Source organism: Vitis riparia, chromosome 12 (genome assembly GCF_004353265.1).
Source record: "Vitis riparia cultivar Riparia Gloire de Montpellier isolate 1030 chromosome 12, EGFV_Vit.rip_1.0, whole genome shotgun sequence".
Taxonomy (NCBI): Eukaryota; Viridiplantae; Streptophyta; class Magnoliopsida; order Vitales; family Vitaceae; genus Vitis; species Vitis riparia.
In genome coordinates this window covers 4,527,544-4,545,452 of record NC_048442.1, presented here as the reverse complement: position 1 = coordinate 4,545,452, position 17,909 = coordinate 4,527,544, and the positions used below count along the sequence as shown (strand labels likewise).

General features: G+C 33.8%; 1 protein-coding gene and 2 pseudogenes across 1 annotated transcript; all 3 read right to left on the bottom strand.

Moving 5' to 3' along the window:
• The window catches only part of LOC117925898, a 31,026-nt pseudogene extending 23,705 nt beyond the window's left edge, over positions 1–7,321 (bottom strand).
• A 4,499-nt stretch (positions 7,322–11,820) lies between these two features.
• On the bottom strand, positions 11,821–16,379 carry LOC117925897 (MDIS1-interacting receptor like kinase 2-like). The gene is made up of 2 exons (XM_034845008.1): positions 13,328–16,379; positions 11,821–13,221 (listed from the first exon to the last, which is right to left on the bottom strand). The coding sequence occupies exons 1-2, from the start codon at positions 16,377–16,379 to the stop codon at positions 12,815–12,817; spliced, it is 3,459 nt and encodes a 1,152-aa protein (XP_034700899.1). The 3' UTR covers positions 11,821–12,814.
• Positions 11,829–12,472, bottom strand: LOC117927283 (annotated as a pseudogene).
• Positions 16,380–17,909: the final 1,530 nt, after the last annotated feature.

Genomic DNA, 17,909 nt, shown 5'->3' with positions numbered 1-17,909 from the left:
AAACCTGAAGAATGCTAAGGAAAAACACCAAGGATCCGATGGGTCTGTGAATCTTGGATTTGGAAATGCGATGAGACTCCAGTCCATTGTAGAGTGTCCTTCCTGCAACGACAGTAGCAAGACCCGGAAGAAAACCCACAATCTGGATCGAGATATGAAGATAAAACCATTGAGGATCATGATGCTTGAAGTATCTTGGGATGATTGCCCCAAATGGAAGGAGCATGCCCCATGCAATTAGGCCAATGGCTCCATGACGCATTGTCAAACCTCTAGTGTTATCGACACCAGAGGTATAACCTGTGAGACACAGAACAGAAAGTTTGCATATCAGGCTTAAAAGATTTTTATTTGAAGCTCCCACTTTATTTTCCTACATATAACTATATAAGCCCCCACGTCTAGAATGTAAAATCCTCTGTTCTCTGTTCAAATTTCCGCTTTGCAAATCTTGTATTCAATTCAATCCTCGTCTTTTTATGGCCTCGTAAATTCTAAACCTTGTCTGGGTTTTCCAGTTTTGTGAAAAATTACATCGGGGAGCCAGCAGGATGGGATTAGACTCGATGTTAGAGACAAAACTTTGGAAAAATCTGCAAAACCCTCAACAGTTGTGGCCATATCTCAAGACCAAGATGAGAATTTACAATATAATCGTGATGAATACTTCATAGACTGCTCTACAAAACTAGAGTTCGTCGGAATGCCTATCCTTTCTTGAAAAGACATGAAGGTCCTCACATTCTCGAGCAGGAAGACCCTTGGCCGAAAGTAATCAGCAAAGGATAAAAACACCAGGATCATTTCACACTGAACACTTAGTACTCCAGCTACTCTGGTTAAACGGATTCATCCCAGAGAAACCCTGTGAAGATAGCAGCCTTGTTTTAGCTCTTAGAATAGAGCAAAAAACAGAGCATAAGCTGATCAAACCTGGCATGGAGTCCCCCCAATTTATAAAATCAACTTGTCCAAGCATCCAGTGACGTGGATTATTTGGCAGCCTCAGAAGTAGAGACACAGTCATCGGCATCCCCGCACTTCTCCACGACAACCCTGCATCACAACCAATTTATGGGTCAATTACAATTTGAGAGAGAGAAAAAGAGATTTTCATCTTAATGAAATCATTCACCTCAGGCATTGCAATAGTTAATAAACATCAGTGATTCTGGATGATAACAAATATCATGGAGAAGTGGGGACCCTCAACTAGTTTCGCCTCTAAGACCATGGCCAAGCAATTCACCCAAGACAATCATGGAAAACGGTCTTGACAATGGTGGCCATTGTGTCGAAAGTGTTTGAGCAATTTGTTGCATAGTTGGCCGAGATTGGGGTTTAACATGCAAACATGCAAACGTTAACTTCACTGCAAGTGCTACTTCCTCAGCCACTTGATTCACAGGAGGTGATGGGCGTTGGTCCATCACATCATTCAGCAGTATGTAGTCTACGGTTGATATTGATGAGGATGAGGAAGCTGATGATGACAAGCATGAGATGAGTTCACCAGGATGTCTTCCCATAATTACTTCCAAGGTTACCACTCCTAAGCTATAGACATCAGTTTTATTATCCACCTTCATCGTGTAAGCAAGTTCTGTAAAGAAGATTTGATCATGCTTTGTTCCGCTAAGCAATTATAACAGTTTTATATATGATGTATAGAGGAAGTTTACAGGTAAGCAAAGGCACTAAGCAAATTGTACCTGGAGCAGTATAACCAAAAGTTCCTGCAAATGAATTCCAATTAGATGAGTCCAACTTCAAAAGCCTAGCAGTGCCCAAGTCAGATACATGAGCTTCATATTCTGAATCTAACAAAACATTGTTGCTCGATATGTCTCAATGAATTATAGGAGGTGAGCAATCATGGTGCATATAGGATAAAGCTTTAGCCACACCTTTAACAACATTCAGCCTCACAATCCAATCTAATTTTTCTGCTTCTTGGTCGTTGCTTAGAATGTTTCTCAAGCTCCCTTTTTCCATAAACTCATAAACCAAAAATGAGTTCTCTGCAAATGAACTGAAGCCATAAAGCTTGATGATATTGCGATGCCTTATTTGTGTTAAAGCATGAATCTCGCTTTTGAAAGCTTTCAAATGAGCCATATCTCCATCTTCTGATGAGTGAAGTTTTTTCACAGCAACAACAACCCGACCTGTTGGCAACTCAGCCTTGTAAACAGTACCATATCCTCCAGTGCCAATACACTGTCTCGAACTGAAATTGTCAGTCCCCTGTATGATGTGCTCATACAACAATTACCCATCATGGCCCCATATTGCACATAGATCTTCAACATTTGCTTCTGGAAACTTGGTTTTTCTCTTCCTCAATTTTTGGAAAAGAAAATAAATGCCAATAATAAAAGCAAATAAGAACAATAGAGTGCTCACAAGGAGGAGTATTATGATCAAAACAGAAAACTTGTTGGCCTTCTTTCGACTAGCAATGCATAGCTTGAGATGAGTGACATTATTACCACACAGATTCTTATTATTTTTGAATGTCTCAAATGGAGCGAAGGCTTTGATGTTGGGGAGAGGACCTTTCAACTGATTGTAGGATATATCAACAACTGTCAGGCTTATCAGATGGTCAAACGTGTGTGGGATGGTGCCAGAGAGCCTGTTATGGAAGAGATTCAACGTTTTCAGGTACTGTAATTCTCCAAGCAGCGGTGGTATCTCTCCAGTCAACATATATATTTTGACTAAGATCAAGACTCTCAAGATGATGCATCTTTCCAATTTCGTCGGGAATGCTATTCACAAATCTATTCTTGCTCAAGTTCAAGGACAATAATTTCTAGAAGTTTCCCAATTGTTTGGGAATTGGACCGCTTAAGTTGTTTGACGCCAAGTCAAGGATTTCAAGATTGGATAAGTTTCCCAATTCTGGAGGAATACTTCCTGAAAGTTTGTTGTTGCCTAGCAATAATTTGAACAATAAGGGAAACATACCCAATTCTTTTGGGATCTTCCCAATTAGACGATTTGAGGAGAGATCAAGTTGTTGTAGTTGAATTGTTTTCCCAAGTTGAGGCGGTATAGTACTAGAAATTTTGTTGTTGGAGAAGTGCAGGTTTGTGAGCATGTGGTATTGCCCCCATTTCTCAGAAAGCTCACCATAAAAATTATTACTGCTCAAATCAATATAATTTAAATTAGGGTATACACCAAAACTTTCAACTATGTCTCTTGTAAGTTGGTTTCTTTCAATCCTAACTCTGAACAGGCTAGTACAATTTTTCAAGCTCTTTGGAATAGGACCAGTGAAATGGTTTCCATGGGTGGAAAAGTATTGAAGAACACCACCATGACATATCTCGTTTGGTAGTTGGTCAATGAAGTTATTGTCACCTAATTGCAAATATGTCAAATGAGTGATATTATTTATTTCTTGAGGAATGACACCACTCAAATTTTTGTGAAAAAGGGTCAAATCGATTAAGCTAGACAAGTTTCCTATGGAAGTTGGTATTGAACCACTGAGATTGTTAAATGACAAGTCAAGAATATCAAGCAATCTCAACAATCCAATTTCTTGAGGGATAGAACCAGAAAGGTCATTTTCAAAAAGATACAAAATGGTTAAGTTCCTCAAGTTTCCTATGGAAGGAGGGATTGGACCAGTGAGATTGTTAGTTGACAATTTAAGATCATTAAAAGATCTTAACAATCCAATTTCTTGAGGGATGGAATTAGAAATCTCGTTCTCGAAAAGATACGAAGTGGTTAAGTTTCTCAAGTTTCCTATGGATGAAGGGATTGAACTAGTGAGACTATTATTTCCTAACTCAAGATCATTAAGTGATGTCAACAATCCAATTTCTTAAGGAATAGAACCGGATAGTTTGCTTGTATGAAGGTACAAAGTGGTTAAGTTCCTCAAGTCACCTATGGAAGGAGGGATTGGACCGATGAGATTGTTAGTTGACAATTCAAGACTATTAAGAGATCTTAATAAACTAATTTCTTGTGGGATGGAACCAGAAAGCTTGTTCTTAAAAAGATACAAAGTGATTAAGTTTCTCAAGTTTCCTATGGATGGAGGGATCGGACCAGTGAGACTATTATTTCCCAACTCAAGATCATTAAGTGATGTCAACAATTCAATTTCTTGAGGAATAGAACCAGATAGTTTGTTTGTATGAAGGTACAAAGTGGTGAAGTTCCTCAAGTTACAAGAGGGATTGGACCAGTGAGATTGTTAGTTGACAATTGAATATCATTAAGAGATCTTAAAAATCCAATTTCTTGAGGGATGAAACCAGAAAGATTATTCTTAAAAAGATGTAAAGTGGTTAAGTTCCTCAAGTTTCCTATGGAAGAAGGAATTGGGCCTTTGAAATTATTAAAAGCCAATGTTAGAAAGCTAAGAGATGTTAGAAATCCAAGTTGGTGAGGCATTATACTAGTGAAATGATTGAAACTAAAGTCAAGAACTGTGATCAATTTGGAAAGATTACCAATGTTGATTGGAATGGTTCCATAAAGGGAGTTGTTAAAAAGATTAAGAGTGAGGAGGTTGGGGAGTGATGAGAAATTAAGATCGTGGAGTGTACCTCTTAAACCACAACTGTAAAGGTCTAAATTGGAGACACTTCTCGACTTGTGATAAGTTACTTTGAACCAATGATGACAAGAATTGCGTCCAGACCAAGAAGAAAGGAAAGATTGGGTTTGATTATCAAGGTTAGCCTTCCATGTTAGAAGAGCGAGTGCTTCTTAATCAAGTTCAACTTTCAAAAGAGAAGTGGTAGGTGTAGAGGCAGATGTAAAAGTGGCATGGAATTATGATATTGAGTACAAAAGGAAATGTAGAAATATGAAGAAGCAAGGAGTGATGATGAGTTGGGGAGTAAGGAGTAGGATGAAAAATATTCAAGGGCCATTGTTGAATTGGTAGAAATGAAGTTATTAAGAGGTTTACTTGGAGGGATGGATGAAGGTGAAACACTTATTTATAGACTTAAATGTGATACATCCAACATTTCCATTAGTTGGCGTTGACATCTAATCACCTCCTTAGTCTATGATTAATGGAATTGAAAAGGATTATATGCATGAACTCAATTCCACACTTATTTTATTTTATTTTATTTTTATCAAAATGCTCTTAATTTTTAATTAAAATTTACATATGCAATTACATATGAAATAATGAAAAATATTCCTTTATCTCTCCAAGCACTTTTAAATATAACTTGTTTAAAATTAATACAAACAAAGAAATTTAATTACTAATTTTTAGTCTTACCTTGTAAAAGGAAGTAGACTTAACACTTAAAGAGAACATTTAGAGACCACTTTTCAACAAATATGTTAATCAAAGTTATACATCTAGTTCTATTACATTTAAGTTGATGTGAGCGGCATTTAACTACCAATGAAAAATAAATAAACACATGTTATTGACTAAGAACTCATCTGGAAAGTAGGATAAAAAATGGTTATAAATGCCTTAAAAAGTGTGTTTTACTAAAAAAAAATATCATTTGAAAAAAAATTATAATCGTTTTAAAGTTAGAAAACATGAATAAACACTTATAAATACTTCTTCTAAAAGTCATTAAAAGAAAAACATGAAAAATGTTAAAATTTCAAATAAATGTTTATGTTTGAAAAACATATTTTTCTAGCATTTTTATTAAAAAAAATACTTTCAAACATACCCTTACTTGATCTACTCTAGTTCCTAAAATAATTACAAATTCTATTTAATTTTTATTTTTAAAATTTTTTACTTAGGGGTGGAAAATTCCTCCACAAATCATACATGGATATGAATTATTTGGATGAAAATTGGAGCTAACGTCCATATCATAAGAATGACCTATTTTAGTGGAATATACTTTACCTATAAGACAATGCTCATTACCTTGCATAATGGGATGCAAAAATACATATGAGTGGACACTTTTGACTTAAAAACGTGTTTCACGATCACATTAAGACAAAACTCACTGCCTTATATAATGGGATGCAAAAATATATGAGTGGACACTTTTGACTTAAAACATGTTTCACAATCACATTAAGACAAGCATAGCCTTGTATAATGGGATGCAAAAATACATATGAGTGGACACCTTTTGACTTAAAACATGTTTCACAATCACATTAAGACAAAACTCACTACATTGTATAATGGGATGCTAAAATACCTATGAGTGGGCACTTTTTACTTAAAAATGTGTTTCATGATCACATGTGTTATAAATTTAAGTTGAAAGAAAAGTACCACTTAAACCTCCAAAGAACACCCTTTGGAGATGAATATAAAAATTGAAAATAAAGATAAACTCCCTCATATTATAATAAAAATTTAATTTTCAATTGTTATAAATTGTGATTATGTTACAAATTAAGTTAAATAAGAAGTAAAATGTATTTTGTAAAAATAATATTTTAAATTTGAAGTAAATTTTAAATGTGCTAAAAATTTTAGGTCCTCTTTGGGCATGTTTTCTAATACTTGTTGAAAAGTTTTTTTTTTTACGTTAAAGAATGAAAGATAGTTATTTAGCATTTTATTAAAATAAGGGTGTTTGACAAGTTGTTTTTGAAAAAAAAAATTAAATAAAAAATAAAAAACTTTTTTGAATAAGTTGTTTATAAAAATAATATTTCTATTTTGATTTAAAAAAAACATAATAAATTTAATTTATGTAATATTAATTAAATTTCATTCAAGTCTTATTGAAAATGAAAATAGTTTTTAGTTACAAATAAATTAAAAAATAAATAGTTTTTTTTTTGTAAAATATGAACAATAATATTATAATAAAATCATAATTTTTTTTTTATAAAAAAATACTATTTTATTACATTTTTCATGCTAAAGCTCATCTCAAATTTTAGGTGGATGCAGGCTTAAGTGCTACTTATCTCATTAACAAATTACCTCTCTTTTATTGGTAAGAATTCTCTATACTTTAAATTGTTTTTGTTTACACATCTTTGGTTCCCTGCGCTTTCATTATTTAAAAATCTTAGCATGCACAAATTTTAAAAAAAATATGAAAAAAGCTATACCCTACGCTTTCTTAGGATATAGTCATTTACATAAAGGCTATGGATGTCTTCATCTCATATCAAATGAAGTCTACATTTCTCAACATGTAGTTTTTAATGAGACATGTTTTCTTTTTATCAAAAATGAATCTACCTCCCTCTCTCTCTCTCATAATCTCTCAATTACAAGTTTTTCTAATATTGATGAATGGTATTCAAGAACATCAAGTAGATAATTACAGTCTTTTCAACTTGGAGATCCTTCACGACATAACTCACCAAGACCAACCATTCCTTCTACAAAATCTTGTCAAATTGACCTTGAGGATATTCCTCAAGATCCTATTCCTCTTCATCTCAAACATCCTCTCCCTTTATCTCCTCCTCCTTTACATGAGCCCACTCTCTCTTGAACACCACTCCCCTCTACCTCAATCTCCCACCCTCACATCTCATGGCCTTGGTGCTATAGTCACTAAATACATCTTGTATTCAATTCAATTCTCATATTTTTCTGGCCTCCTAAATTCTAAACCCTATCTAGGTTTTTTGATTTTGTGAAAAATTACATCATAGGGACCTAATAGGGTGGGATTATATTCAATGTTAGAAACAAAATTTTGAACAAATATGCAAAAACGCTCAACAATTGTGGTCATAGCTCATGACCAAGATGAGAATTTACAATGTGATAATGCTGATGAATGCTTCATAGACTGCACTAACTAGAGTGTGAAAATTTTCTATTTTCCAACATTTTCATATCAAGCTATTATCATCTAAATGGATTAAAATCAATTTTTTAAAAAGTTTGTATAAAAATAAGAGGACTTTTCATAAATAAAATAATAAAAAATTCAAGGTGTTTTTTTAGAGTAAAACATTTGTCTCCTAATAGAATTTTATTACTCCAAACATTTAGGAGCTATTCTTAAAAATTGATTTGTAAAAACTATTTTTCAAAACATTATCAAGCAGACCCACAATCTGTTGAAGTAACAAATGGAAAACTTACCATTTGACCTTGTTCCAATTACAATTTAAAAAAAGAAAACAAACAAACACATAAATCCTTAGACTGGACTGAGCAAAAAGCAATGTAGTTTTGTTGTTCATGGGTGGTCAAATTTATCAGTAACCCAAGAGTTCCATGCTCACAAAAGCTCCATTTTAATCAAAGGTTGCTGAGAAAATTACTAACAGGCTCAAGTCTCATCTTAAATAGAAGGAGACCACTCATCACCAGATCTAGAATTAGCATCAAATAATAACACTACCCAGAAAAAAAGAAACATTGGTTACATGCTTCACTAATGAAACATTCAAGTTATTCATTGATAACCATAACTTCTGGGGATATATCGCTGTTAAACAAGATAATGCATTTGTGAAGCTCAGGCGAATCACAGAAATCATAGAGGAAATCTCTTAAGCATTACCACATAAAAGGTACATGAAAGAAAAAGTTGCTGAATGTGATCTAGCTTGGAACTGAGGTGGATCAGTGTTGAATATTTTCCTAGAACTTTAACATCAAAATTCAGAATTAATTAGCAAGAAGCTGAAAATGCACAGAAAACCTGAGGGAAGGAGCTAAGACACAGATAGAGGGATTGGCTTCACCAGTTTCCCATTCTCTCCAAACAGATGGTAAGACCAATAATCATTTAAATCTTAATAGACTAATTCCTACTTTGTGAGTTTTATTAGCCAAAATCTCCTTATTTCCAGAACTGAAGACAAAACCCATCTGTTCTCATAGAAGGTGAAGTACAGAAAGTCCAAAGATGCTATAGAGTCCTAAAACAGTAGTATTTTTGCTCTGGCAGAATCTCCTATTCGGGTATGAACGTCTAGGATAGAAGAATAAAAACTTAAGGACGGCTTCATTCAACAGGACTCAATAGTACTAACAATCCTTCTCCCTTTGGGTACAAACATTCTGTTGGTTTGATTACAGTTTCAGGAAGATCAAATGAGATGGTACAATTAAGCTACATATCTAAAAGTCAATTGTTGTAAATGGCCAATCTATCTGCAATTGATCAGGACTAAATGCAATCAATATTTTGGCATATATATGAGATACACACACCATATTGCAACTAAATTCAGAAGAATATTTGATAAAATACTCTGGTGGAACACAAAACATGAATATTAGACATATAATCATTTAAATCTTAATAGACTAATTCTTTCTTTGTCAGTTTTATTTGCCAATATCTCCTTATGCCCAGAACTGAAGGCAAAACCCATCTGTTCTCATAGAAGGTGAAGTACAGAAAGTCCATAGATGTTATAGAGTCCTAAAACAGCAGTATCTATGCTCCGGCAGAATCTCCGATTCGGGTATGAATGTCTAGGATAGAAGAATAAAACTTAAGGATGGCTTCATTCAACAGGACTCAATATTACTAACAAACCTTCTTCGTTAGGATATATTAGACAACTGATAAGGAACTATAGAATCCAATTTCTCTTTTTAACTAAGAACAGTTTCCAGATGAGATCTTATATGAGTTTTGAGAAAACAAGTTCACAAAAAATTATAAATAAGAGGACATATCCTGACAATGTCAAAGGCATAAAAGACAGCAGCAAATAGCATTCACATAGTTTATGAGAGACAAAAATATTCCACATGAAAGAGAAAAACAAGTAGCATTGTAGGAGAGCAGTCCACAGCATAAAAAAAAAAGTAGGAAAATACTATATATAAAAACTAAGATTAGAATTTATTAATAATTTTTTATTAATTTATACAATTTACAATACATTGTAAAGAGAATAAAATGATAATACCTTTCTAATGTCTCTTTAATGTTTTTTGTTTTTTGACTTTTTCAACAACCACACCAATACCACTACCATCAATATCATTATAGATCAACTCATCTTCTATGAAATGTGCGACACTACTAGATCCTAAATTTGGAATAGTAACATCTGTTGGCTATTCTAACAATTATGCAAGTCCCAAACTGTATATGTTGACGGCAACCCCTATTTCATCAAATCATGTTTAACATCATTATAGGTTGATGGAAGGTGTTGATTTCCACATTTGTTATAAGGACATAAAACAGTTTTTCTTTCTAGAAAATTATTTCATACAAAATTCAAGAAAGATGCAATGCCCCCCAAAAAGGATGGGTTTGGACATCGAAGATTGATCAAATCCTTGTTCATAAATTGATTAAAAAAAATAAAATAATAGAAGTATCCAATTTTAATTGTTCAACAACAAATTCCACAATAGGTGTTTCGGAAGAAGACTAAAAATAAGAAGAAATAAACTAAGATTTCTTAAAACTTAATTTCTAGGAATTTGATAGAAATTAATAAAGATGTAATATTGAACATATTCACATCCTATGTTCTTTAGGTTCCTAAACTGTGAAAACCCAATCCCTAAGTCAACCAACTGATGGTTCTACAAGTAGAGGAATTCAATCCCAAATAAAATAACAATAATAATAATAAGCTAAAGTCAAATATATTAATTCTTTTGTTGTCCTTCATTTTCCCATAAACCAAACATAATTTCACAATTCCACTAAAAAAACAAAACTTAACTAATGTAAACAATTGTGATAATCTCATTTGAGTAGAAACCTTTAATCAACTGATTCCCAAGTAATAAAAATAAATAAATAAATAAATAAAACTAAGATCATTGTATTTCTTTCTCTATTTTCTTTTCCTAGACCTCCTCACTAGAAAACATATTTTTTTCTTTATTTTATTTTATTTTATTTAAAGAGTCTTAATTGAGTCTAAGTTGCTGATAAGAATTTTAACCCAAAATCCTTAAATAAATCATTACTACATAGGCAAGAACAAACATGCATTCTAACCAACCAATGTTTTGAGCAACACTTAATAAGAAAAACAATTAATTCTAATATTAATTGTCCATTGCAACAACTATTTTGAGCAAACCCTTCAAGCCAAGTAGTATACAAATAGAATGAGCACATATAACAAGAATCTTCCTAACAAATCTAATCTTTCTTAGATCAAGAAAAAATATAAATAATATGATAAATCCACTAACATGTTCCATCATGTATCATAGAACAAATTAAAAACATAAATATATTAACAATCCATGAAAAATAAAATATACATGCTCATATGCCCCAAAAATGGATAAATTTCCTAAACTAGATAAAAATAAATGGGGAAAATTAGGATTATGTGGAAAAGATAAAAAAAATCTTTTCTAAAATATGAATAACTTTTCATTTTTTTAATCTAAAATGGAGAAAATACGACAACAACAATTAAGATTCTTGATTCTGTAAAATTGATTCCTGACTTCATTGGATATGAGACATAATTTAGATTCTTGATTCTACTGCTCTTTTTTCTCTAGCACTCTGTATTTTCTAAATCATCGGGGTAAGAATTGTTGAAGAAGGATTCTAAACCAACATTTAATTATTATGCTCCTTCTAATTGGTTAGGCAAATGACTTGGATTTCAGCCCAGGAATCCAGAAATATACCATATGAAAGGCCTGTTCTTTTTTGAAAGACACGATACAAGCTTTTACAATAATAATCAATTGGCAATCCTTTCCTTTTTCTCTCTTCTGAATTTGCTCTATCAGTTTTTTCAAATTAGCATTTTGTTTCCTGTGCTGAACAATACTTTGAAGCGATTGTCCAAATTAATAGAACGGAATGCCAAGTCAAAATAAAAAATAAAATCCAACACATATACATGGAGAAGAGAGAACCCTCAGCTACTTTCACCCCCATGACCCTCCGCTACTTTTGATGAATGCTTCATAGACTGCTCTACAAAATTAGAGTTTGTCGGAATGCCCCTGTTCTTTGTTGAAAGACATAAAGGTCCTCACATTCTCGAGCAGGAAGAACCTAGGCTGAAAGTAGTCAGCAAATGATAAGAAGGCCAGGATCATTTCACACTGAACTTTAGTCCAGCTACCTAGGTTAAACGGATTCATCCCAGAGAAACCCTGTGAAGATGGCAGCTTGGTTTTAGCTCTTAGAATAGAGTAAAAAAACAGAGCAGAAGCTGATCAAACCTGGCTTGGAGGCCGCCCCAACCCCCCCAGTTAATAAAATCAACTTGTCCAAGGATCCGGTGATGCAGATTATTTGGTAGCCTCAGAAGTAGAGACACAGCCATCGGCATTCCCGCACTCCTCCACGACAGCCCTGCATCACAACCAATTTACAGGTCTATTACAAATTGAGAGATAGAGAAAAAGAGATTTTCATGTTAATGAAATCATTCACCTTAGGATCGAACTGCAATAGTTAATAAACATCGATGATTCTGCATGATTGAATTTGAGTGCATCCCCAGCATGCTCTTCATATTCAATAGCCCACTTGGTTATTGATACACCTGCAAATTTGGAAGCAACATGGGGTAAAATAATCACGTTCTTTAACATAGAGACAAATGAAGTACCTGCTTGAGGGGCCCTTCAAAGAAAAATATGTTCCAAAGGTTTCAAGGACGTCACATGATGTCAGATCATGCTTCAGAAGAACCTCACATTTCCCCTCTGTCATCTCAACAGGAACAGAATGGGTCTCTTCGCGGTAGCACACCTATACATTCGACCCTTTCACATAAAATATAATTGTAGCTTTATATTATAATAAAAGTGTAAAACAAGAGAACTTATGCCTTATTTGCTGAAACTTCCTCGGGCCTGAAAAAATCTTCTTACTCTACCCAATATAAGCTTTTACAGTAATACTCAATTGATAACAAAATTTACATGGAGAAGTGAATACCCTCAGCTAGTTTCACCCCCATGACCATGACCCAGCAGCTCACCCAACATAATCATGGAAAACGATTTTGACAATGGTGGGCACTGTGTTGAGAGTGCTCGAGCAACTTGTTGCATAGTTGGCCGAAATTGGGGATTAACATGCAAGCATTCAAATGCTAACTTCGTTGCAACCACTACTTCCTCTGCCAGTTGATTCACAGGAGGTGATGGGCGCTGGTCCATCACATCATTCAGTGGTAAGTGGTGGATGGTTGATGGTGATGAGGATGATGAGGACGATGAGGACGCAGATGATAACAGGGATGAGATGAGTTCTCCAGGATGCCTTCCCATAATTACTTCCAATGTCACAACACCGAAGCTATAAACATCAGTTTTATTATCCACCTTCATCGTGTAAGCAAGTTCTGCAAAGAAGATTAGATCATGCTTTGCTCTGCTAAGCAATTATAAAAGTTACATATGATGTATAGAGGCTGTTTAGAGATAAGCAAGGCACTAAGAAAAATGTACCTGGAGCAGTATAACCAAAAGTTCCTGCAAATGAAGTCCAATTAGATGAGTCTGACTTTAAAAGCCTGGTCGTGCCAAAGTCAGATACATGAGCTTCATATTCTGAATCTAACAAAACATTGTTGCTCGATATGTCTCGATGAATTAGAGGAGGTGAGCAATCATGGTGCATATAGGATAAAGCTTTAGCCATGCCTTTAACAACGTTTAGCCTCACAATCCAATCTAATCTTTCTGCTTCTTCGTTGTTGCATAGAATGTTTTGCAAACTCCCCTTTTCCATAAACTCATAAACCAAAAACGAGTTCTCTGCAAATGAACTGAAGCCATAAAGCTTGACGATATTGCGATGCCTTATTTGTGTTAAAGCATGAATCTCGCTTTTGAAAGCTTTTAAATCAGCCATATCTCCATCTTCTGATGAGTGAAGCTTTTTAACAGCAACAATCCGACCTGTTGGCAACTCAGCCTTGTAAACAGTACCATATCCTCCAGTGCCAATACACTGTCTCGAACTGAAATTGTCAGTCCCTTGTATGATTTGCTCATACAACAATTCCCCATCATGGCCCCATATTGCAAATAGATCTTCAACATTTGCTTCTGGAAACTTGGTTTTTCTCTTCCTCAATTTTTGGAAAAGAAAATAAATGCCAATAATTAAAGCAAATAAGAACAATACAGTGCTCACAGTGAGGAGTATTATTATCAAAACAGAAAACTTGTTGGCCTTCTTTCGACTAACACTGCATGGCTTGAGATGAGTGACATTATTACCGCATAGACCTTTATTATTTTTGAATGCGGCAAATGGAGCAAAGGCTTTGATGTTGGGAAGAGGACCTTCCAATTGATTGTAGGATATATCAGCAGCTATCAGGCTTATCAGATCCTCAAACGTGTGTGGGATGGTGCCAAAGAGCTCGTTATGGGAGAGATTCAATGTTTCTAGGTACTGTAATTCACCTAGCAGCGGTGGTATCTCTCCTGTCAACTTGTTTTGACTAAGATCGAGACTTTCAAGATGATGCATCTTTCCAATTTCGTCGGGAATGATGTCCACAAATCTATTCTCGCTCAAGTTCAAGGATGATAATTTCCAGAAGTTCCCCAGTTGTTTGGGAATTGGACCGCTTAAGCTGTTTGATGCCAAGTCAAGGATTTCAAGATTGGATAAGTTTCCCAATTCCAAAGGAATATTTCCTGAAAGAATGTTGTTGCCTAGCAACAATTTGAACAATAAGGGAAACATACCCAATTCTTTTGGGATTGTCCCACTCAAACGATTGGCGGAGAGATCAAGTTGTTGCAGTTGAATTGCCTTCCCAAGTTGAGGCGGTATAACACCAGAAATATTGTTGTTGGATATGTTCAGGTGTGTCAGCATGTGGCACTGCCCCCATTTCTCAGAAAACTCACCATAAAAATTGTTGTTGCTTAGATCAATATAATTTAGGTTCGGGTAGACACCAAAACTTTCGGCTATGTTTCCCGTAAGTTGGTTTCTTTCAAGCCGAACTCTAAATAAGCTAGTGCAATTTTTCAAGCTCTTTGGAATAGGACCAGTGAATTGGTTTCCAAAGGCGGAAAAGTTTTCAAGAACACTACCATGGCATATCTCTTGTGGTAGTTGGCCAATGAAGTTATTCTCACCTAACTGCAAAGATTTCAAATGAGTGATATTATTCATTTCTGGAGGAATGGCACCACTGAGTCTATTGTAATGAAGGGACAAAAAGGTTAAGCCAGACAAGTTTCCTATGGAAGCTGGTATTGAACCGTTGAGATTGTTAAATGCCAAGTAAAGATCATCAAGCAATCTCAACCATCCAATTTCTTGAGGGATGGAACCAGAAAGCTGGTTCTTAAAAAGATACAAAGTGGTTAAATTTCTCAAGTTTCCAATGACAGAAGGGATTGAACCAGTAAGATTGTTAGTTGACAATTGAAGATCATTAAGAGATCTTAACAATCCAATTTCTTGAGGGATGGAACCAGAAAGCTCATTCTTAAAAAGAGACAAAGTGGTTAAGTTCCTCAAGTTTCCTATGGAAGAAGGGATCGAACCAATAAGATTGTTAGTTGACAATCGAAGATCATTCAGAGATCTTAGCAATCCAATTTCTTGAGGGATAGAACCAGATAGTTTGTTTCTTTGAAGGTACAAAGTGGTTAAGTTCCTCAAGTTACCTATGGAAGGAGGAATTGGACCAGTGAGATTGTTAGTTGACAAATCAAGAAAATTAAGAGATTTTAATAATCCAATTTCTTGAGGGATGGAACTAGAAAGTTTGTTCTTAAAAAGAGACAAAATGGTTAAGTTCCTTAAGTTTCCTATAGATGGAGGGATCAAACCAGTGAGATTATTAGCTGACAAATCAATAACACTAAGAGATCTCAACAATCCAATTTTTTTAGGGATGGAACTAGAAATTTTGTTAGTATGAAGGTACAATGTGGTTAAATTCCTCAAGTTCCCTATGGAAGGAGGAATTGGGCCTTCGAAATTATTAGAAGACAATGCTAGAAAGTTAAGAGATGTTAGAAATCCAAGTTGGTGAGGTATTACACCAATGAAATGATTGAAACCAAAGTCAAGAACTATGATCAGTTTGGAAAGATTACCAATGTTGATTGGAATGGTACCATAGAGGGAGTTGTTATGAAGATTAAGAATGAGGAGGTTAGGAAGTGATGAGAAATTGAGATTATGGAGTGTACCTCTCAAACCGCAACTATCAAGGTCTAAATTGGAGACACTTCCTGACTTGTGACAAGTCACTCCAAACCAATGATGACAAGAATTGCGTCCAGACCAAGAAGAAAGGAAAGATCGGGTTTGATTATCAAGACTAGCCTTCCATGTTAGAAGAGTAAGTGCTTCCTGATCTTGTTGAACATTCGAAAGAGAAGTGGCAGGTGTAGAGGCAGATGTAAAGGTGACATGGAATGATAATATTGAATACAGAGGGAAAATGAGAAATATGAAGAAAAAAGGAGTGATGATGAGTCGGGAGAGAAAGGAGTAGGATGAAGAATATTCAAGGGCCATTGTTGGATTGGTACAAAGGAAGTTATTAGGGGTCGTACTTGGAGGGAAGGATGAAGATGAAATACTTATTTATAGACTTAAATGTGATACATCCAACATTTCCATTAGTTGGTGTTGACATCCAACTACCTCCTTCATCTACAATTAATGGAATTGAAAAGGAGTACATACATGAGCTCAATTCCACACTCAATTTACTTTATTTTATCAAAATGCTCTTAATTTTTTAATTAAAATGAAATAATTAAAAATATTCCTTTTCACTCCATGCACTTTTAAATATAACCTATTTAAAATTAATAATTACAATTTTTTTTTAGAAGTAAGGACCAAATATGTTGACATCAACAACCTAGTTGATACAGGAAGTCCACTTGACTTAGTATTACTTGTACATATATCTTTATATAAACTACTTAACATATTTTTTTCAAAAATTAATAAATATAAATATCAATGGGAGGAGAATTAGACACATAGTTTATTATTAAACTATAAAAAAATCTGTCATGAATTTGTTTTTCGTAGGCTTATGTTCTGTATAAGATTTTTTTTTTTTTTTTCATTTTGCATCAAGAAATTGAAAAACAAAAATTGATTCATTTGTTACTCATCAAACAATTGAGATCATGCATGGAATTGCATGTCATCAATTCTTCTTGAAGAATTGGCTTATAAGAGATTTATTTTTTTAAATATTTAATTAGAAATATGTAATATTTTCTATATTGATTACATTTTTTTTCTTTAATTTGGTTTAGGTTTCTAAAATTATTAGTTCTCAAATATCTTATTTTAATTATATTAGATACAAATATATATAATTATTATTTTCACAATATTTTTAAATTACTCATTTCTAGAATTTTTATTATGTTAACAAATGTTAATAGTTTGAGATATTTGAAAATATGTTATTGACCATTTTTTTTTCAAATTATTCGTCTTAATTGTCAATTAAAATTACGTATTTAGATATGAATATGAAGTTTCCTTTCCAATTGCATGTTTTTAGTCAAGACTTTTGTTGTCTTTGATAGGGTGGAAAAGTCATTGCATTCATAATTCATATCAACAATTGTGTGGAAAAGTGGTTGCATTCCCAATTCTTGTCAACAATTGTGTGCAAAAGTCATTGCATTCTTAATCTTATCAACAATTGTTTTCAAGGAATCTATACCTAATATTCACATTATCAATTGTATATGTCAATGATCCTAATTGATGTGAATGGTCTAATTAGAATGAAGTTTATAACTACTTCATTTATTAAAATAAAAATAGAAGGTAGCAATTGAATACATTGTATCAAGGCTTTAGGAACCACATTATCAATGATGGGAATCTAAATCAATTGAAAATATTTCTTTCTTTTCAATTTAAATTACATATCTAGATTTGAATATAAAGTTTTCTTTGCAATTGCATGTTTTTAGTCAAGACTTTTGTCGTCCTTAATAGGGTGGAAAAGTTGTTGCATTCCTAATTCATATCAACAATTGTGTAGAAAAGTCATTGCATTCCTAATTT